At 41.3% G+C, this 23,206-nt stretch overlaps 1 protein-coding gene across 1 annotated transcript in view; it reads right to left on the bottom strand.

Annotated features, from left to right (window-relative positions):
• Positions 1-23,206, bottom strand: part of POLA1 (DNA polymerase alpha 1, catalytic subunit) — a gene marked incomplete in the record, with an annotated part of 464,240 nt that overhangs the window by 249,823 nt on the left and 191,211 nt on the right. Inside the window, 2 exon segments of the mRNA XM_056558791.1 lie at positions 3,435-3,527; positions 5,021-5,053. Coding sequence (XP_056414766.1) covers positions 3,435-3,527; positions 5,021-5,053 — 126 coding nt within the window.

Below are 23,206 nucleotides of genomic sequence, written 5' to 3'. Positions count from 1 at the left end.
ATGTGTGTGTATGATGTCTATGTGTGATGTGTATGTAATGTATGATGTGTGTATAATGTCTGTGTGATGTGCATGTATGTGATGTATGATGTGGGGTGGGCAGCGGCAGGTGTATGTATGGTGTGAGTGTATGTGTGTATGTAATGTATGATGTGGGGGGGGGGGCAGTGGCAGGTGTGTGCGTGTGTGTGTATATGTATATGGGGGCAGTGGCTGGTGTATGTATGATGTGTATGCATGAATGTTTTGTATAGGAGCGGACTGTCACGTCGGGCATTAGGGCAGTTGTGCCATCTAATTTTATTTATTTTTAGTGGCACCCGCACTAAATTGCACCCCCAGAATCCTGCCCCCTTCATACTCACCCGCCAACCAAGAGCCCCACGGATGCAGACAAACACGCCCGAACCAAAACTACAACTCCCAGCATGTTGGACCATAACCTAAACTGTAGAACTATAAAGTGCAACATGCTGGGAGTTGTAGTTTTGGTTCGGGTCAGCTGCAGAGCTATAGGCTGCATCAGGGCATGCTGGGTGTTGTAGTTACTAACTGTAATTCCCAGTATTCCTTGACATAGACTATGGCTCTGCAGCTGACACAAACCAAAACTACAACTCCCAGCATGTTACACAATAACCTTAACTGTACTACTATACAGTGCAACATGCTGCAACACCCACACAACCATAGACTGTATCAGGGCATGCTGGGAGTTGTAGTTATCTACTAACTAAATGCAACTTCCAGCATTTTCTGACACAAAATGCACCATATAAACTGGAGAAGCAGAACCCCCCCCCCCCCCCCCCCCCCCGAAACACATAAGTCCCTATTGAGACTGAAAAATTGTGATTAAAATATTTTAAAAAGTGCGTATATATATGTAAATAAGCCTCTTTCCTAATAAAAGTTTCCAATTTTCTTTAAATGAAAATAATGTACAAAAATAAACATAAGTGGTATCGCTACATGTGGAAATGTCCAGGCTATTAAAATATAATGTTAATTAAATACGGTGAACGGTGTAAATGTAAATAATAGTCCAGAATTGCTCATTTTTTGGTCACTTCATATCAGAAATTTTTTATAAGGTGATCAAAAAGTTATATCTAGACTTTTCTGGGCTTGTCTCGGGCGTAAGAGGAGCTACAGCTCTCCCGCCGCTAATATCCTGACATACTGCGATCACCTAATAAACCATTAGATCACCGCTGTCAGCAGTGTCTAAAGGAATCTTATATCCATCCCTGGTGGTCTAGTGGGGGGGGGGGGGATCAGACTATTTTGGTTGAAATTATTTTATCTACCAGGACAAGTGGATTTTCTTGAGGGACAAGTAGATTGTGTTCCGCTTTAGTCCCTTGGACAAGTAGTTTTTTTTTTAAATTTCCACACCCCTGTGTACAATATGGAGTCTGCCATGTGCATGATACTTCAAGCTCACAGACACTTGCACAAACTGAAAATTGCGACAATGCAAAGTCAGCTGTAAGAAAAATAAGGTGATCAAAGATCTTCACCATAATAGGAAATACTCTTCTTATTTACATGCAGAAGCCAAATAGCTGTAGAGACCTGTGAGGTTCAGACCTCTGTGGCTTCCAGGCTGATGCATGCCTGTTCTGATACAATGTAGCATATCCACAGGTAGTGTCCATTTTAGCATATCATCAGTCGTCAGCCGCAACTCTGTCCCGCGTCAGTCAAAACACCGTCCCGCCTCCTCCCCCAGACCAATCTCAGTCAGTCATCAGCCACAAATCCCTCCTCAGTCATCCAAAACTCCCTCATCCCTCAGACAATAAACTTCCTGCCGTATAGCAGAGTCGAAACTGTGCAACTGCACAACATGTGCTACAGAGCCTGTATAGCAGAGTCAACACTGAACAGCATGTATAGCTGAGCTCAAACAACTAAATAATGCACCCCACAAGGATGGGAGGGTACACTTATAACCTAACAACAGATGTGCCCACAAGGCACTTATTCCCTCATAATTCCTTGTCTCATAAAACTTCTCTGTTTTATAAGCATAAATAAAAGTTGAGGGGGATTAAAACCACATATATTATCCACTGTTGTATACAGTCCACTATCCTCTCCAATATTAATATTGTAAACAACTGTTCTTGCTTAAGGATAACTAGTTTTTCTTATTGGAGAGTTCAGTGCTCATCCAGCACTGATTTAAAGGCTCAATTGTGCCAATATTGGAAGCAGTTGCACCTGTAGTATGCACTGCCTCTCAATAATATTCATGTATAAAAGTGGACAATAATGCAACTTAAAATCAGATCACTGCTAACACCCTACATGTTTCACCACTATACATGGCTTTCTCAAGGATGTCCTATGGAGACAACTGATTGGATAAGGACAACATGACTAGATGTATTGAAGTGTGATACTCAGTCTGCTAATTGTCATCCTTGAGAAAGCCACGTATAATGGAGAAACATGTAGGGTGTTAACAGTGATCCAATTTTAAATTGCATTAGTGTCCACTGTTATACAAGATTACTGAGAGGCAGTGCACACTGCAGGTGCAACTGCCTCCACATTGGCACAATTGAGCCTCTAATCAGTGCTCTCTCTCTCCAATAAAAATAAAACTAGTTCTCCTTAAGCAGTTGTTTACAATATTAATATTAGAGAGGATAGTGTACTATATACAACAGTGGATAATAGATGTGGTTTTAATCCCCCTCCTCTGTTTTATGAGCATAAATAAAAGTTAAGTTTTAGGAGACAAGGGATTATGAGGGAATAAGTGCCTTAAGGGCACATCTGTTGTTAGTGCATAGCAGAGCTGACACTGTACAGCATTTATTACAAAGCTCTGCTATAAGGGGTGTGTTTGTTATACACGTTGTGCAGTTCGCTCTGCTATATGGGCTCTGCTATACATGCTTTTCAGTGTCAGCTCTGCTATACGGGTTGTGCTATACATGTTATTCGATGTCTGCTCTGCTATACGGGTTGTGCTATACATGTTAATCGATGTCGGCTCTGCTATACAGGTTGTGCTATACATGTTAATCAGTGTAGGCACTGCTATACAGATCAACTCTGTTATACATGCTGTGCAGTGTTGGCTCTGCGATATGGCAGGACATTTTGTCTGAGGTCTAAAAGGATGACAGAGTTTTGGATGAGGGAGTTTCGGATGAGGGAGTTGAGGCTGATGACTGACGGAGATTGGTCTGAGGGAGGAGGCCGGACGGTATTTCCCCTGACGGGAGACTGAGTTGAGGCTGATGACTGACTATTTTTTAAAATTGACACCATACACAGGAGAAACAAGAAATGTGTGCTGTCTAGACTAGTTTGTAATATATACAGCATGGAATAAGCAACCAAGAGCTCGAGAATAGTGATGCAGTAGAAAGAGAGATAACTGTAGCTCAGGACTAAAAGGTACAAACACAAACCTTGTTTCCTAACTTGAACACTTCTTCAAGGTTGTTACAATTAGTGTTTATCATGATGGAGTCTGTGTCACCATATATCACTTCCAGATTCATCTAGGAAACAAATAAACATGTCAAATTTCCCACAAGTGCAAAAAAAAAAAAAAAAATGAACTTCACACAAGCATAATACTGTCCTCTTAACAGTAAACTCCAAAAGGCGTAAAACCCCATCACTCCAGTGTAAAAGGACTAAAATCCCATCACTCCGGAGTAAAAGAACTAAAATCCTTTTTATTCCAAAGTTCTTAAAATTACAGGGTAAACTACAATCGATGCGTTTCGGAATTAACCTGTCTGAGGACAAACACTGTCTGGCTTGCCTTTAGTAACCAATCACAGCTCAGGTTTCATTTCACCATAGCGTGAACAGAACAAATAACCACTAATGATCAATGGTACAATAACCTTTACATGAACTGGTCTTGATACTATGGGGGAGATTAATCAAAACCTGTGCAAAGGAAAAGCTGACCAGTTGCCCATAGCAACCAGATTGTTTCTTTTATTTTTCAAAGTTTTTTTTTAAAATAAAATAAGTGATCTGATTGGTTGCTATGGGCAACTGTTCAACTTTTCCTCTGTACAGATTTTAACAAACCTCCCCATATATTGCTATTTTAGATAACATTTGTCTATTTTTTTTTTTACTTTGCGTCTCCTCCTCCACGTTGGCCTTTCACAATGCATGGCACATCCATATATATGTATGTATGTATGTATGTATGTATGTATGTATGTATGTATGTATGTATATATATATATATATATATATATATATATATATATATACACACACACACACACACACACACATACAAACACATATATATATATATATATATATATATATATATATATATATATATATATATATACACACACACACACACACCGGTATATATATATATATATATATATATATATATATATATATATATATATATATATATATATATTTCCCCAACACACACAGAATTTATTTTCTTATTAAATCCATCTATTATTTATGGATGGAGGTCACATTAACTATAAACTAATACAAGATATTTTGAGATTCAAAACCAAAAATATATTTTTCTGTATGCAAATTAGCACGCAAGAGCCAAACCACAGAAAAAGTGCATCTTTTATGCTCAGAAAAGTATATAATGCTGAAACTATTTAGCCGAAAATGAAGGGAGCCAGAAAAACAATCATAATAAACACAACACTGCAGCTCATACAATATAGCGGAACTGCAAGTAAACTCTAATTAACACTGTTGCTAATTTGCTGGAAAGACTCACATACAGGCTTCAAGCAGCGCTCCATCATATCTGTGTTAGAGAAAGAATGAAGCTATAATCCATTAGGAAGGATTACATTGGTAAATAGGCATCCGAAGAGAGCGGCTTTCCGGTTTGTTTGGGTTACAGTTTTGTAACGCACAACAACTTCGCCAGGTGCGGCCTTTTTTGTTTGGTATGTTTGTTTTTCTTAGCAGATTAGAAGGGGAAAAAAAAGGGAAATAAAACAAACTGACACATGGAATCCAGTGCACTTACCTTCTGCACCATCTCCTTGGTATGCTGAAGAATCTGGTGGCACAAAATAGAACATTACTGTAATACCCAAATTTCTATATAATCTGACATTTGTAGAGTAACTTTAAAGACATCATAAAAAGAATTGGTTTTCTTATTGCAGGGTGATATGTGATATATATCTGCAGTCCACATAAACCAAGAGTTATTATTCTTGTAACTGAATTAAAAGAGTAAAAAAGGCATATACTGTATTCACTTTTGTGTAAGGTGATATAGGATTCAATGTATGCAGCATGATAATACTGGGGAGAAGAAAAAATGTGTCTTCGTGATCATCATCGAATTACATATACTGTATGTTCAGATCCTTGATCTTAGATTTTTATTGTCAATTCTCCACAGTTAAATGAGCACTGTCAATAAAATTATTTTTTTGCATATGATAGAGCAGGTAAAATAAATAAGATTTGTAATTTACTCCCTGTAAAAAATGTCTTTTTAGGTTACTTTCATGGCCTTATAAATCTGGCTCAAAACCAAAACTTTGGTCTCCTGCTGGACCAGGAGCTCAAACTCAGGAAGTGCGGTCTGGCCAAAAGAAGTGAATAGCACTCGCTCTCTGCCTGTGTATGAAACAGGGAGTGCAAGTGCTATTTACTGCCTATGGCCAGACAGCACGTCCTGAGTTTGGTCTCCTGTCAGTCCAGCAGGAGACCAAAGTCTTTGCTTTTGAGGAGATGAAATGCAGTCTGAAACAGAAGGAAGAGCCCTAGTGGCCAGATTTATAAGGCCATGAAAGTGACATAAGATAATTTATTTATTTATTTATATATATATATATATATATATATATATATATATATATATATATGCAGTAAATTACAAATCTTATTTATTTTACCTGCTCTATCATATGCAAAAAAAAAAAAAAAAAAAAAAAAAAAAGAGTTTTAATGACAGTGCCCACTTAAAGAAAACTAAAATTATAATCAAAATAGAGTATTTCTACACTGCACTTGCAGCATACACAGGTTAAAAAGAGTACCTGTCACCAAACTAAACTTTGAATACATTGTTTGCTATTTACTTGCTGTTACAATTCTGTAAAAAATCTCAACCTTTATATGTTTTTAATGTGAATGAAAAAATAGCCACCAGGTGGCTCTGTTCTGTTCCCTGTGCAAGTCAGTTAGTTTGGTCTTCTCCCGGCCTGGCAGGAGACCAAACTCAGGAAGTGCGTGCAGGGCATGGCGAGGCACAGCTCTCGCAGGCTTCAGTGACATCATATCTTCTGGGGAATGCCCACTTTCTCCTGCCGGGAGCTCACACAATGTGAGCAAGCGTAAAGATATGATACAGAGCTTTTTAAAGTAGTTAGGGAATATAATCTGAGTTGGTTTGGAAAATATAGTTTGATGACAGGTACTCTTTAACCCCTTAAGGACTGAGGGCGTATCAATACGCCCCCGTTTTAGAGTCCTTTAAGACTGAGGGCGTATGGGTAAGCCCGTGGGAATTTCAGTCCCCGCCGCTAGCCGGTCGGGGACCAGACCGGGATGCCTGCTGAAATCATTCAGTTGGCATCCCGGCACATCACCAAGGTGGGTCCTGAGACAATGCAGACCGGCGATCTGACCCGGAAAATAAGGGCGATCGGGGCTGTCCAAGACACCCCCGATCCCCCTGAAGGAATAGGAGTGAGGTAGCAGGGGTGCCACCCCTCCTATGCCTGCTATTGGTCGGTCAGAAGCGACTGACCAATAGCAGATCGGGGGTGGGGGGGGGGGTTAAAGTTCAGTTCCCCCCTTCTGCCCACCCACAGCAGTCTGGGCAGAACTGGGGAACCAACGGTGACCGGCGCCGGAGGTCACTTACCATCAGTGGCGGGCAACAATTGACGGGCAGCGATGACGTGCGGCTAGCTCCCTGCTGCAGACTACGGAAGCCGGTGAGTTGCCAAGCAACATCTGGAGGGCTACAGTTTGAGACCAATATACAGTGGTCTCTAAACTGTAGCGCTCTAGCTGTTGCAAAACTACAACTCCCAGCATGCCCAGACAGCTGTTTGGGCATGCTGGGATTTGTACTTTTGCAACAGCTGGAGGGCTAGAGTTTGGAGATCAGTGTGCGGTGGTTTCTAAACCGTGGCCCTCTAAATCTCGCAAATGGCTGTCTCGCCATGCTGGGAGTTGTAGTTGTATAACTACATCTTTCAGCATGCCCTTCGGTGATCAGTACATGCTGGGTTTTGTAGTTTTGCAACAGCTGGAGGCACACTGGTTGGAAATTTTTGAGTTAGGTAACAGGACCTAACTGAAGGTTTTCCAACAAGTGTGCCTCCAGCTGTTGCAAAATACAACCCCCAGCATGCACATGCAAGCTCAAACTCCTAGCGGGAAACTCACTGTAAACCCCGGCCTGTGTGAATGTACCCTAAAAACACAACACTTCACTAACACATAATAAAAGGTAAAACACTACATATGCACCCCCTTACACTGTCCCCCCCCCCCCCAATAAAAACGTATCGTAAGGCAGTGTTTAAAAATGGAGCCTCCAGCTGTGGCAAAACAACTCCCAGCATTTCCAGACAGCCACTGACTGTCCAGGCTTGCTGGGAGGTTAGAAAAAGCTGGAGGCACCCTGTTTGGGAATCACTGGCGTAGAATACCCCTATCTCCACCCCTATGCAATCCCTAATTTAGTCCTCAAATGCGCATGGTGCTCTCTCACTTCGGAGCCTTGTTGTATTTCAAGGAAACCATTTAGGGGCACATATGGGGAATTTCCGTACTCAGGAGCAATTGCACTACAAATTTTGGGGGACTTTTTCTCCTTTTACCCCTTATGAAAAGGAAAAGTTAGGGGCTACACCAGCCTGTTAGAGTAAAAAAATAAAAAAAAAAATACACTAACAGGCTGGTGTTGCTGCATACTTTTTATTTTCACAAGAGGTAAAAGGAAAATAAGACCCCCAAAATTTGTAACTTCTCCTGGGTACGAAGATACCCCATAGGTGGGCGTAAAATGCTCTGCAGATGCACAACAAGGCTCAGGAGTGAGAGTGCACTATGTACATTTGAGGCCTGAATTGGTGATTTGCACAGGGGTGGCTGATTTTACAGCGGTTCTGACATAAACGCAAAAAAAAAAAAAAATACTCACATGTGACCCCATTTTGGAAACTGTACCCCTCACAGAAAATAACAAGGGGTACAGTGAGAGCCTTAACACCCCGCAGGTGATTGACAATTTTTTGTTAAAGTTGGATGGGAAAATGGATAACATTTCCATAGTGCCAGAACAATGGAACCCCCCAACATGAGACCTCATTTTGGAAACTACCCCTCACGTAATGTAATAAGGGGTACAGTGAGCATTTACGCCCCACAGATGTCAGACAGATTTTTGGAATAGTGGTCCATGAAAATGAAAAATAAAATTTTTCATTTGCACAGCCCACTGTTCCAAAGATCTGTTAAACGCCAGTGGGGTTTAAATGCTCATTGCACCCCTTATTACGTGAGGGGTGTCGTTTCCAAAATGGGGTCACATGTGGGGGGGGGTCCACTGTTTTGGCACCACGGGGGGCTCTGTAAATGCTCATGGCCCAGATTTCCATTCCAAACAAATTCTCTCTACAAAAGCCCAATGGCGCTCCTTCTCTTCTGAGCATTGTAGTGCGCCTGCAGAGCACTTGACGTCCACACATGGGGTATTTCGATACTCAGAAGAAATGGGGTTACATATTACCCCTTGTAAAAATGTTAAATTTGGGGGGAAAACTGCATTTTAGTGAAAGCATTTTCTTTTTCCATTAACACATCTGACTTTAACGCAAAGTTGTCAAATACCTGTGGGGTGTTAAGGCTCACTGTACCTTGTTACGTTCCTTGAGGTATGTAGTTTCCAAAATAGTATGCCATGTCTTTTTTTTTGTGTGTGTGTGTTCTGGCATCATAGGGGCTTCCTAAATGTGACATGCCCCACTAAAACCATCTCAGCAACATTTGCTTTACAAAAGCCAAATGTGACTCCTCCTATTCTGAGCATTGTAGTGCACCCGCAGTGCACTTGACATCCACACATAGGGTGTTTCCATACTTAGAAGAAATGGGGTTACATTTTCTCCTATCACCCTTTGTAAAAATTTGGGGGGAAAAATGAAATTTTTTTTTTTGCTGTTCTGGCACCATAGGGGCTTCCTAAATGTGACATGCACCCCCCAAAAACCATTTCAGCAAAATTCCCTCTCCAAAATCCCATTGTCACTCCTTCACTTCTGAGCCCTCTAGGGATTTTACTCCTTTTACCCCTTGTAAAAATTCAAAAAAATGGCTCTGCAAGAATATGCGAGAGTACAAAAATGAAGATTTTGAATTTTCTCCTTTACTTTGCTGCTATTCCTGTGAAACAACTAAAGGGTTACACTTTCTGAATGTCATTTTGAATACTTTGAGGGGTGCAGTTTTTATAATTGGGTAAATTATGAGGTATTTCTAACATGAAAGCCCCTCAAATCTACTTCAAAACTGAACTGGTCCCTGAAAAATTCTGATTTTGAAGTTTTCGTGAAAAATTGGAAAATTGCTGCTGAACTTTGAAGCCCTATGATGTCTTCCAAAAGTAAAAACATTGCAACTTTATGATGCAAACAAAGTAGACATATTGTATATGTGAATCAATATATAATTTATTTGGAATTTCCTTACAAGAAGGGAGCTTCAAAGTTATAAAAATGCTAAGGGCTCAGTCCTTAAGGTGAAAAAGGGCTCAGTCCTTAAGGGGTTAAAAACATTTGAAATATAAACCAATCAGCCATAATGTTAAAACCCACTCGTGACATTAAAACCGCTTCAGACATTGCACGGACTACAACTTTGCTGACCTCTGAGATCTCACAAAGATGTTAACAGAAGATCCTCTAAACCCTTTAAAAATTCATCTATTTATAATAATTACTTTATTTATATAGCACCAATGTATTCTACAGAGTTGGTCATCAGTAAGATTGGTTCCTGTCCCCACTGGGGCTCTGAACGGTAACTCCACTCAGATGTTGTCTTTGGTGAGATTCAAACCTAGGAGTCCAGCGTTGCAAGGCAACAGAGCTAACCAGTTCAATTTGTGAAGTGTGGCCTCCATGAATCGTACTTGCTATTCCAAATGAAGGGGTGTAGTAAGGCTACAATGGTTAGGTAGCACCAAATATTTTTCAGCAGGGTAAAAAAATATTCACACGCACTAGGTTCAAACCCCATTTTCTGCATCCTGGAGCCAGGAGTATGGCTGCAGGTTACCCCTCTCCGAAGAAAATACAGGAATGTTCGACTGTACCGAATGTTCATGTGTATGTGGAGGTTGGGAAAGAATTGATGGCAAAACAAACATTCTGCCAAGTTATGGAAAATATATGGCCACCTTTATACAAACATCATGCGAAAAGGTGGTGTTTCACTCATACTAAGCCACTGCTGAGAATCCTCAGTACAACTCAGATAGGTGTATAGCAGAGCTGCTACTTACTGGACTAACAGATGCCTGGCTGAGGTCACTTCCAGCATCCCATTGCTGTCAGCTCAGTTTGAGCATTAAAAGTAGTACATATGAGGGGAATCTGAGAACCCTTTTAACTCTTAAATTGAGCTGCCAATCTCACCAGCCTATTGAATCTTAAGTGTACAAATAGACAAAACTACTAAATTCGAGGTAGGCAGGAGCTGTACAGGATCTGAAGGTACCAAAACAACATTTCCATCACTTCTAGGACCAAAAGCACCAAACAAAAAAAAAAAACAACACATTGGCCAATGCACCACACTGCCTCCATGGCTTTCCAATAATGAATCCTGGTCCAATCTATTTCCTCAGGAAAGCAATGCACTTAAACCCAGCTTGTGGTTTCCATTATATAGGAAAAACTATAAGACTTTTGCATATTTGTATAAGAGAACAGTTTTCATTACTGAACACAGGAGTGGGTTGTCCTAAAGTAATTAAACATATGCAAGAAATACATCAAAATAATAGAGAAGATTTGAAATTCCTATGGATTAACCCCTTAGGGACTCCTATTTTCACCTTAAGGACTCGGCAAATATTAGTTTTTGCATTTTCATTCCTTCCCTTCTAAAAATCATACTTTTTGCACCTACAGCCCCATATAAGGGCTTGTTTTTTGCAACACCAATTGTACATTGTAATGACATCACTTATTTTATAATATAACCTGCAGCGAAACAAAAATAATTTTTATAATATAACCTGCAGTGAAATAAAATAAAAAAACTTAATTTTGTAAATTTTGGGGGATAGGGGATAAGAGTTTGGTCTTGGGGAGTCGGACAGCTGGGAACATTCTCCCCCCCCCGCCCTCTCCAGAGTACCCCTTTAAGGTGTGATAAATTGTGCATTATCCCTTAATTACTTGTTATATTCTTTTGTAGTAGTATGGAATATTTCAATATCGGTATTTATTATTAATTCTGTATATTGTCATTAAAGATGGTTGTAAAAATAATAGGGTGGGGTTGGTAGGAAAGTTCAGAGGCCATGAATAAGCGCAAGTAGCATGAAACGGCCTGTTGGTTTGCATGTATACCTGTCGAGTGGAATAAAGAAGACTTAATGCTTAATGAGCGAGTGCCATCTATTGTTTCTACCAAAGTGCATTTTTGTAAGAGGATATTATCTGACATGGAGCTCCATGATATATGGGCAGTTTTGGGATACTACATTAGCTCCCATTCACATCTTGTAAGACTTATAGTGGAGAAGCAGTTCCGGTGTTACTATTGTCTACTGGTGTGATTACTTAAAGGTGTACTCTGGTGAAAAACATTTTTTTTTTTTTTTAATCAACTGGTGCCAGAAAGTTAAACCAATTTGTAAATTACTTCAATTTAAAATGATTAACTCTTCCAGTACTTATCGGCTGCTGTATGCTCCACAGGAAGTTATTTTCTTTTTAAATTTATTTTCTGTCCAACAACAGTGCTCTCTGCTGACACCTCTGTCTGCCTCAGGAACTGTCAAGAGCAGGATATGCTTGTTATGGGGATTTACTCCTGCTCTGGACAGTTCCTGAGGCAGACAGAGGTGTCAGCAGAGAGCACTGTGGTCAGACCGAAAATAAATTTTAAATAAATTTAAAAAGAAAAGAACTTCCTGTGGAGCATACAGAAGCTGATAAGTACTGGTTAAGATTTTTAAATAGAAGTAATTTACAAATATGTTTAACTTTTTGGCACCAGTTGATTTACAATAAAAGGTTTTTCACCGGAGTACCCCTCTAAACCCAGCTGCTTACATGATAAGAAAAAACATGATTCAGCAGACTAGGCCCTTTTATTTCACTTCTCTGTAGGGAGGTTTTGATGCTCCTGTGCAGTGTGGGCAATTTCAGCAGTGGACAGGGGTTAGAATGGGTACTTTTCTCGTCCATGGCTACACAGCCCCATAGCCAGCAAGCACTTTGCTGCAATATCAAAGAAGAGCTACTGTAGCACAAAAATCTATGTTTTTAAAGTTATAAATGGTCATTGTACAATAAAACATGTACCATGACCTAAAAACCTGTATTCAAGAAAGTTGTATGTGTTACCCACAGAGCAAAACAAAAACACATTACAAGAAAGTAAAAGGACCCTGAGAATGTGAAATAAATACATGAATTGCTAGCAATTAAAATAAAAAAAATAAAAAAGTATAACACTCCAACAGGATGGGTAAAGATGTCAAGAACAAGTGCTATTTAAACATACACTTACGCCACAAACCAGCCACGCCCTACCATAATGAAAGGCCTTTTCTCATCTATTATAAGGCTAAGGTTCCATGTAACGCTTATGCAGTGTATTTCCCGCTGAGCAAAATCTGCTGCGCAGCAGGAAATATGCAGCATATTCTCCATTGAGCATAAACACAGGGCAACCAGGCAGCAGCCCTGTGTGTTCAGTGAGGTTTGGAGGTGGGGCCGTGCGTCACAGTCATGCTGGCGGACGGCCCCGCCTCCAAACCTCACTGCCGCCTGGTTGCCCCGTGTGTATGTTCAATGGAGAAACGCAGCGCACAGGAGATTTTGCACAGCATGAAATAAGCTGCATAAGCGCTATGTGGGACCATAGCCTAAAGGAGTCATTTTTACCCTTGAATGCTTTAGAATTACACCAAGAACAGAATAGAAGCACTAATATCATTTTTATCAAGGGCACAAAACTCATCAAACTTATAGGGGTATTCCGGGCAAACACATTTTATCCCCTATCCAAAGGAAAGGGATAAGATGTCTAATCGCGGGGGGCCCTCTACTGGGACCCCCCGCGATCTCCCTGGAGCACCCGCATTCTATTCCGGAGCTACGTCTCCAGTTTTGGAAACCTCCAGTTTTCCAGGACTGAGGATGTCAGGTCACGCCCCCTCCATTCATGTCTATGGGAGATGGCATGATGGCCATGACACCCCCTCCCATAGACATGAATGAAGGGGGCGTGGCGTGACGTCAAATCCCCTGTCCCGGAGGTTTCCGAAACTGGAGACGAAGCTCCCGCATAGAATGCGGGTGCTGCAGGGAGATCGCGGGGGTCCCAGCGAAGGGCCCCCCACAATCAGACATCTTATCCCCTTTCCTTTGGATAGGGGATAAAATTTTTTGCCCGGAATACCCCTTTAAAGATAGAATAGTCACGGTCTTTGAGTGTTAAAAGAACTTATAATAATTGTCTTAATCACAAGTTAAGCTTCTTAGAAACACAGGGGAACTGTGATCACTACCATGCTGCCTGAATCACAAGTGATCAGGTCGGTCCCACCAACCTTTATTGATAGATCCCTCCCAATAGACCAACAGAGAGAAGATCAATCAATCAAGGCCAGTGGGTAGGAAGAAGCCACCACGGACCATGCCATTGACCTGGTTTAGGTAGTATGACAGTAATGAATGGTTCTTTTGAAAGAACTTACCAAAGTGCCATATAAATGGAATCCACTCATTGCAAACATAAAACCAAATAAGAATAATTTGCAAGTTCTAAGAACAAAAGAAAAACACCAATGAGAACACAGCTTAGGGGGTGCATGAACATGTAGGTTGCTCAAGCTAAAACTTTGATGGAGAACACAGGGATGTGGGCGACTGATATAAAGCGCAACGTGTTCCTATTCAGAGAACGGCAAAACACAACTGTAAATGATGGCGCAGCTGCCACTAAAGAACTTAAACAAAGGAAATGCAGATAATTGTCTAATAAGAATTTCATAAAACATTTAGCCAGAAACAAACATTTTCTTCCCATTTGTTCTCATTCAAATCTCTTGTAGTCTTCTTGCCACAAGAGACTTCTATAAAATACATACGTCACCCTTATTAGTAGGTAGGCTTGCAGTTTTTTCCCGTGCCTAATTTGACGTATTGTTACTTGCTGGATGTTGCGCAGATTGATTTATTCAAGAGAACCATATGGGACTGATTGCAAAACAAATCATCGCATTCAAAACGATTTATGCTCTAACAAACACCAACATTGTGCCATTTGCTCTATTGTTTGGATGTGCGATGCCAGTTGCACAATTGAAAGAGACTGCATTCTTTGCAGGAAATAGAAGTGAGACATGGGCAACCTCCTGCAATATGCCGGGGGTTCCCAATTTTTTATTATTTTATTATTAAAGGCATTATACAGGGCTAGATAAAAAGGTCTTGTTTCTTCCAACAATTTTGCCACACTTGGGCACAGTTTGTGTGAGGTACTGCACTGAAGTGTAGATGAGCTGCCTCAATAAATAAGTCACATCTTGAAGCTGCCTGTGTGCCTCTGATAAAACTCACCAGCTAGGAGGTGGCACAGGTTTCAGCTTCAATTCATGCATGCAAACAGGTGTAGGTTTTGTAAATTCAGTGGGTGCAGGAGGCTATACCAATTTAAGCTATGCTTTGCAGGCTTTCTAAAAAGCGGTTGCTTATTAATCATGTGATTGGCACTATAGTAGCACATGGCATGTACAGTGGCACTGTTGCAAATCATACAGGGGAACTGAAAATGCGTTGCAATATAAAACTTTTGCCACTGTGGTACAGTATCAAGCAATACAAATTTTTCAGTTTACAGATTAAACATGTAATGCACAATGAAGGAAGATCAATGAAATTATAATCCAAGGCTCATTGTGGTTGTTCTCTTCACACACGTTTATCCTTCTGGTTTTCAGCATGTAGGCTAGAAAGCATCAGAAAACAATCAACAAGGATGGTTGGTGAGTAAATCCTCCCCATTAATTAGAGGTATTTATACAAGTGCCACACACTTGGCCAGCCATAGGTGGGCTTTAAATGGGCCAGCAGTTGTATTACAGGAATTTATTTAGCACCATTGACAGCTTAGGTCTCACAAATGACAGACACACATCTAATTCCATCCAATCTGACAGAGGATCACTAGGAAGTGGCGACAGCTAGCTGCTGAGGGGGTTATAAATGGCTTGCTAGCTTCATTAATAAGTCAACTTTGCAGTTATCTCATTTCACAGCAACACCTGCATATTCGTCTTACCACCGTCAATTGGATGATGGAATTTCGCCCCCTCCTCCTACTTCAAGCATATTTAAAAATGTGCCAACTTAAAGTAAAAAAAAAAATAAAAAATAAAAAAATAAAAATAAACTTTATGCTTAATTTTTTTCCTCCTTAACAAAGTACAGCTGTTGAGAATAATTGTTCAAGATCTTACCCTGTAATGTCAACTGCAGCAGAACAAAGAGTATTTAATTAGCAAATCTATTCAGTAATTCAACACCTATTATATCAAATGCCTTCGTGATTTTATTCAGGATAATTGGCTAAGAGGGTTATTACTGACATTCAGATGGAATTTAAAATTCTTCCACGAGTCGAGTCATAATAGCAGTAATGATCTCCCCAATCAGGAGATTGTGTGTCACACAAGGCTCTCCGGCATAGCAGCAGAGCCCATTTCCTGACTTCTTAATTCCCGGCCTCAGCTCAGTGAGGGCTCTTGATGCCGATATTTCATTCTGTGATGCAGCTTTAATGGGACTCTATTAAAACACGCAGAACAAAAAAGGCGACAATTTTATTCTTTTTTTTTTCTCCCCCATGCCTCTGTGTTAAAGAGTGACAGCACTACCGTCATATCAATCAGCGAAGAGTTTCTGATAGCTGCAATAAAGGTCTATGTGCGGAGGGGGCAGGGGATGTCTGTAATTAAAAACAGCAGGGCATTAGTATACTTTTGCACCCTTTGCCTAATTTAAAACATAGGATTTGCCAAAGTTTTTTCCTCTCTCTCTGAAAAATAGAAGGCTTCTATGTGGGTTTATTAAGATCATGTAGCATACAGAACTATAAAAAACTGGAAAGTCCTGTTTAAGTAATAGCAAGGAATATGTAGGGCAGCTAAACAACTCTATAACAAATACACATACAACAACAATCCATTATATTGACATGATCAAAAAGCAAAGACTTCCACATACATAAGATAGAGAATGTAAAAGATTCCCTGTGTATTATAATACTTGTAAATCTCTGTGGGGTCATCCTATAGCATTCCAGTGAAGGGAAAAAAATATTTCCCCTGCTGATTTTGTACGTTTTCCCATTGACAAAAAAAAAAAGATCAGTCTGTGTTGTAATGGTAGCATTACTTGAACAGCAAGAGGTAGAACAACAACAACAAAAAAATCCAGAAAAACACATTTCAAGTAAATTAACCCCTTGGGGACGGAGCACATTATGACCCTAAGGACGGGAGCATTTTTTGCAAATCCGACCACTGTCACTTTAACCCCTTAACCCCTTAAGGACCGGAGGTTTTTCCATTTTTGCATTTTCGTTTTTTGCTCCTTGCCTTTAAAAAATCATAACTCTTTCAAATTTACACCTAAAAATCCATATGATGGCTTATTTTTTGCGCCACCAATTCTACTTTGTAATGACGTCAGTCATTTTGCCCAAAAATCTATGGTGAAGCGGGAAAAAAAATCATTGTGCGACAAAATTGAAAAAAAACCGCTGTTTTGTAACTTTTGGGGGCTTCCGTTTCTACGTAGTACATTTTTCGGTAAAAATGACACCTGATATGTATTCTGTAGGTCCATACGATTAAAATGATACCCTACTTATATAGGTTTGATTTTGTCGGACTTCTGGAAAAAATAATAACTACATGCAGGAAAATTAATACGTTTAAAATTGTCATCTTCTGACCCCTATAACTTTTTTATTTTTCCGTGTATGGGGCGGTATGAGGGCTCATTTTTTGCGCCGTGATCTGAAGTTTTTAACGGTACAATTTTTGCATTGATAGGACTTATTGATCACTTTTTATTCATTTTTAAATGATATAAAAAGTGACCAAAAATGCACTATTTTGGACTTTGGAATTTTTTTGCGCGCACGCCATTGACCGAGCGGTTTAATTAATGATATATTTTTATAATTCGGACATTTCCGCACGCGGTGATACCACATATGTTTATTTTTATTTTTATTTACACAGTTTTTTTTTTTTATTGGAAAAGGGGGGTGATTCAAACTTTTAATAGGGGAGGAGTTAAATGATCTTTATTCACTTTTTTTTTTCACTTTTTTTTTGCAGTGTTATAGGTCCCATAGGGACCTATAACACTGCACACACTGATCTTCTATGTTGATCACTGGTTTCTCATAAGAAACCAGTGATCAACGATTCTGCCGCATGACTGCTCATGCCTGGATCTCAGGCACTGAGCAGTCATTCGGCGATCGGACAGCGAGGAGGCAGGAAGGGGCCCTCCCGCTGTCCTGTCAGCTGTTCGGGATGCCGCGATTAGCCGCGGCTATCCCGAACAGCTCGACTGAGCTAGCCGGGAACTTTCACTTTCACTTTTAGCCGCGCGGCTCAGCTCTGAGCGCGCGGCTAAAGGGTTAATAGCGTGCGGCGCCGCGATCGGCGCTGCGCGCTATTAGAGGCGGGTCCCGGCTTCACTATGACGCCGGGCCCGCCATGATATGACGCGGGGTTACTGTGTAACCCCGCGTTATATCAGAAGAGCAGGACCAAGGACGTACCGGTACGTCCTTGGTCCTTAAGGGGTTAAGGACTCAGCCCATTTTGGCCTTAAGGACTCAGACAATTTAATTTTTACGTTTTCATTTTTTCTTCCTCGCCTTCTAAAAATCATAACTCTTTTATATTTTCATCCACAGACTAGTATGAGGGCTTATTTTTGCGCGACCAGTTGTCCTTTGTAATGACATCACTCATTATATCATAAAATGTATGGCGCAACCAAAAAACGCTATTTTTGTGGGGAAATTGAAACGAAAAACGCAATTTTGCTAATTTTGGAAGGTTTTGTTTTCACGCCGTACAATTTATGGTAAAAATTACATGTGTTCTTTATTCTGAGGGTCAATACGATTAAAATGATACCCATTATTATATACTTTTATATTATTGTTGAGCTTAAAAAAAATCACAAACTTTTTAACCAAATAAGTACGTTTATAATCCCTTTATTTTGATGAACTCTAACTTTTTTATTTTTCCGTATAAGTGGCGGTATGGGGGCAAATTTTTTGCGCCATGGTCTGTACTTTTTTTTGATACCACATTTGCATATAAAAAACTTTTAATACATTTTTTATAAAAAAATTTTTTATAAAATGTATTAAAAAAGTAGGAATTTTGGACTTTTTTTTATTTTTTTTCGTTCACGCCGTTCACCGTACGGGATCATTAACATTTTATTTTAATAGTTCGGACATTTACGCACGCGGCGATACCAAATATGTCTATAAAAAATGTTTTTTACGCTTTTTGGGGGTAAAATAGGAAAAAACGGACGTTTTACTTTTTTATTGGGGGGGGGGATTTTTCACTTTTTTTTTACTTTTACTTTTACATTTTTTTTTTTACACCTGAATAGTCCCCAAAGGGGACTATTCATAGCAATACCATGATTGCTAATACTGATCTGTTCTATGTATAGGACATAGAACAGATCAGTATTATCGGTCATCTTCTGCTCTGGTCTGCTCGATCTCAGACCAGAGCAGGAGACGCCGGGAGCCGCACGGAGGAAGGAGAGGGGACCTCCGTGCGGCGTTATGAATGATCGGATCCTCGCAGCAGCGCTGCGGGCGATCCGATCGTTCATTTAAATCGCGAACTGCCGCAGATGCCGGGATCTGTATTGATCCCGGCACCTGAGGGGTTAATGGCGGACGCCCGCGAGATCGCGGGCGTCGGCCATTGTTGGCGGGTCCCTGGCTGCGATCAGCAGCCGGGATCAGCCGCGCATGACACGGGCATCGCTCCGATGCCCGCGGTTATGCTTAGGACGTAAATGTACGTCCTGGTGCGTTAAGTACCACCTCACCAGGACGTACATTTACGTCCTGCGTCCTTAAGGGGTTAAGCATTAACTCTGGGATGCTTTTACTTATAAATTTGATTCAGAGTTGGTTTTTCGTGACATATTCTACTTTATGTTAGTGGTAAATTTTCGCTGATACTTCGTCATCCTTTCTTGGTGAAAAATTAAAAAATGTCATGAAAAATTTGAAAATTTAGCATTTTTCTAACTTTGAAGCTCTCTGCTTATAAGGAATATGGATATTCCAAATAAATAATATATTGATTCACATATACAATATGTCTACTTTATGTTTGCATCATAAAATTGATGAGTTTTTAACTTTTGGAAAACATCAGAGGGCTTCAAAGTTCAGCAGCAATTTTCCAATTTTTCGCAAAATTTTCAAAATCGGAATTTTTCAGGGACCAGTTCAGGTTTGAAGTGGATTTGAAGGGTCTTCTGGTTAGAAATACCCCATAAATGACCCCATTATAAAAACTGCACCCCTCAAAGTATCCAAAATGACATTCAGTGTGTTAACCCTTTAGGTGTTTCACAGGAATAGCAGCAAAGTGAAGGAGAAAATTCAAAATCTTCATTTTTTACACTGGCATGTTCTTGTAGACCCAGTTTTTGAATTTTTAAATGGGTTAAAAGGAAAAAAATGCTCTCAAAATTTGTAACCCAATTTCTCTCGAGTAAAAAAATACCTCATATGTGTATGTCAAGTGTTCAGCGGGTGCACTAGAGGGCTCAGAAGCGAAGGAGCAACAATGGGATTTAGGAGAGCGAGTTTTTCTGAAATGGTTTTTGGAGGGCATGTCCCATTTAGGAAGCCCCTATGGTGCCAGGACAGCAAAAACCCCACACATCGCACACTATTATGGAAACGACACCCCTCAAGGAACGTAACAAGGGGTACGGTGAGCCTTAACACCCCACAGGTGTTTGACAACTTTTTGTTAAAGTCGGATGTGTAAATGGAAAAAAAAAAATTTCCACTAAAATGTTGGTTTTTCCCCAAATTTTACAAAGGGTAATAGGAGAAAATGCCCCCCAAAATTTGTAACCTCATTTCTTCTGAGTATGGAAATACCCCATGTTTGGATGTCAAGTGCACTGCGAGCGAACTACAATGCTCAGAAGAGAAGGAGCGGCATTGAGCTTTTAGAGAGATAATTTGTTTGGAATGGAAGTCGGGGGCCATGTGCATTTACAAAGCCCCCCGTGGTGCCAGAACAGTGGACCCCCACATGACCCCATTTTGGAAACTACACCGCTCACGAATGTAATAAGGGTGATAGTGAGTATTTACACCCTGCTGGCGTTTGACAGATCTTTGGAACAGTGGGCTGTGCAAACAAAACAATTACATTTTTCATTTTCACGGACCACTGTTCCAAAAATCTGTCAGACACTTGTGGGGCGTAAATGCTCACTGTACCCCTTGTTACATTCCGTGAGAGGTGTAGTTTCCAAAATGGGATCACATGTGGGTATTTATTTTTTTGGGTTTATGTCAGAACTGCTGTAAAATCAGCCACCCCTGTGCAAATCGCCAATTTCGGCCTCAAATGTACACAGTGCGCTCTCACTCCTGAGCCTTGTTATGCGCCCGCAGAGCATTTTATGCCCACATATGGGGTATTTCCGTACTCAGGAGAAATTGTGTAACAAATTTTGGGGGTCTTTACCTTTTACCTCTTGTGAAAATAAAAAGTAAAGGGCAACACCAGCATGTTAGTGTAAAAAAATTTTTTTTTTTACACTAACAGGCTGGTGTAGATCCCAACTTTTCCTTTTCATAAGGGGTAAAAGGAGAAAAAGCCCCCCAAAATTTGTAGTGTAATTTCTCCCGAGTACGGCGATACCCCATATGTGTCCCTAAACTGTTTCCTTGAAATACGACAGGGCTCCGAAGTGAGAGAGCGCCATGCGCATTTGAGGACTAAATTAGGGATTGCATAGGGGTGGACATAGGGGTATTCTATGCCAGTGATTCCCAAACAGGGTGCCTCCAGCTGTTGCTAAACTCCCAGCATGCCTGGACAGTCAGTGGCTGTCCGGAAATGCTGGAAGTTGTTGTTTTGCAACAGCTGGAGGCTCCGTTTTGGAAACACTGCCGTACAATACGTTTTTCATTTTTATTGGGGGGGGGGGGGGGACGGGGGGACAGTGTAAGGGGTGTATATGTAGTGTTTTACTCTTTATTAGGTGTTAGTGTAGTGTAGTGTTTTTAGGGTACAGTTACACTGGCAGGTTACGGTGAGTTTCGCGCTAGGAATTTAAGCTGCGGCGAAAAATTTTCCGCCGCTCATACTTAAAGCAGGAAACTTGCTGTAAACCCGCCCGTGTGAGTGTACCCTGTACGTTCACATGGGGGGTGGGGGGGGGGGGGCAAACCTCCAGCTGTTTCAAAACTACAACTCCCAGCATGTACTGACAGACCGTGCATGCTGGGAGTTGTAGTTTCGCAACAGCTGGAGGCACACTGGTTGGAAAACCTTCAGTTAGGTTCTGTTACCTAACTCAGTATTTTCCAACCAGTGTGCCTCCAGCTGTTGCAAAACTACAATTCCCAGCATGTACTGATCACAGAAGGGCATGCTGGGAGATGTAGTTATGCAACAGCTGGAGGTACGCAACTACAACTCCCAGCATGCCGAGACAGCTGTTTTCTGTGTGGGCATGCTGGAATTTGTAGTTTTGCAACATCTGGAGTGCTACAATTTAGAGACCACTGAACAGTGATCTCCAAACTGTGGACCTCCAGATGTTGCAAAACTACAACTCCCAGCATGCCCAGACAGCAAACAGCTGTGTGGGCATGCTAGGAGTTGTAGTTTTGCAAGATCTAGAGGGCAGTATAGAGATCACTGTGCAGTGGTCTCTAAACTTCAGACCTCCAGCTGTTGCAAAACTACAAATTCCAGCATGCCCACACAGCAAACAGCTGTCTGGGCATGCTGGGAGTTGTAGTTTTGAAACATCTGGAGGGCTACAGTCTAGAGATCACTATAGTGGTCTCAGACTGTAGCCCTCTAGATGTTGCTAGGCAACTACTCACCGGCTTCCGTCGCATCCAGGGAGCCGTCCTCTTCTGCCGCACGCCGCCCGCAGATCTCAGTCGCCGCCCGCCGATCACCGTCGCTCCGCTGCCTCCGGAGGGGTAAGTGGACTCCAGCGCCGCTCCTCTTCGTTTTCCCCGTTCTGCCCCGCCTATTGTGGGTGGGCAGGACGGGGAAAAGGAAAATAACCCCCCCCCCCCCCCCCCCCCCGCCCCTGATCTGCTATTGCTGGTCGCGTCTAGACCACCAATAGCAGGGATAGGAGGGGTGGCACCCATGCCACCTCACTCCTATCGCTTTAGGGGGATCGTGCGTGTCAGACACCCGCGATCCCCCTTGTATTCCGGGTCACCATAGACCCGTAATGACCCGGAATCGGCGCAAATCGCAAGTGTGAATTCACTTGCGATTTGCGCCGAATGCCGACATGGGGGGGGTTTAATGACCCCCCCTGGGCATTTGCACGGGATGCCTGCTGATAGATATCAGCAGTCACCCCGGCCCGGTCCCCGCCCGGCAGGGACCGAAATTCCCACGGGCGTATGGATACGCCCTTCGTCCTTAAGTACCAGGACGCAAGGGCGTATGCATACGCCCTTCGTCCCCAACAGGTTAAGAATTGATTTGCATTTTACTAAATAAGTATTAATAGGCGAGATTTCTGGCTCCCATGTGTTATTTAAACAGGAAACTAGCTGAGATTAGGAGCACTCCCTTTAATCTCAGATTGTTAGCTTTATAAAAAAAAAACATGACCACAGAAGCAGTTCTATGATC

This window comes from Hyla sarda, chromosome 2 (genome assembly GCF_029499605.1).
Source record: "Hyla sarda isolate aHylSar1 chromosome 2, aHylSar1.hap1, whole genome shotgun sequence".
Classification (NCBI taxonomy): domain Eukaryota; kingdom Metazoa; phylum Chordata; class Amphibia; order Anura; family Hylidae; genus Hyla; species Hyla sarda.
Note: the sequence above shows the minus strand (reverse complement) of the source record. Positions and strands in the feature narration are given on the sequence as shown.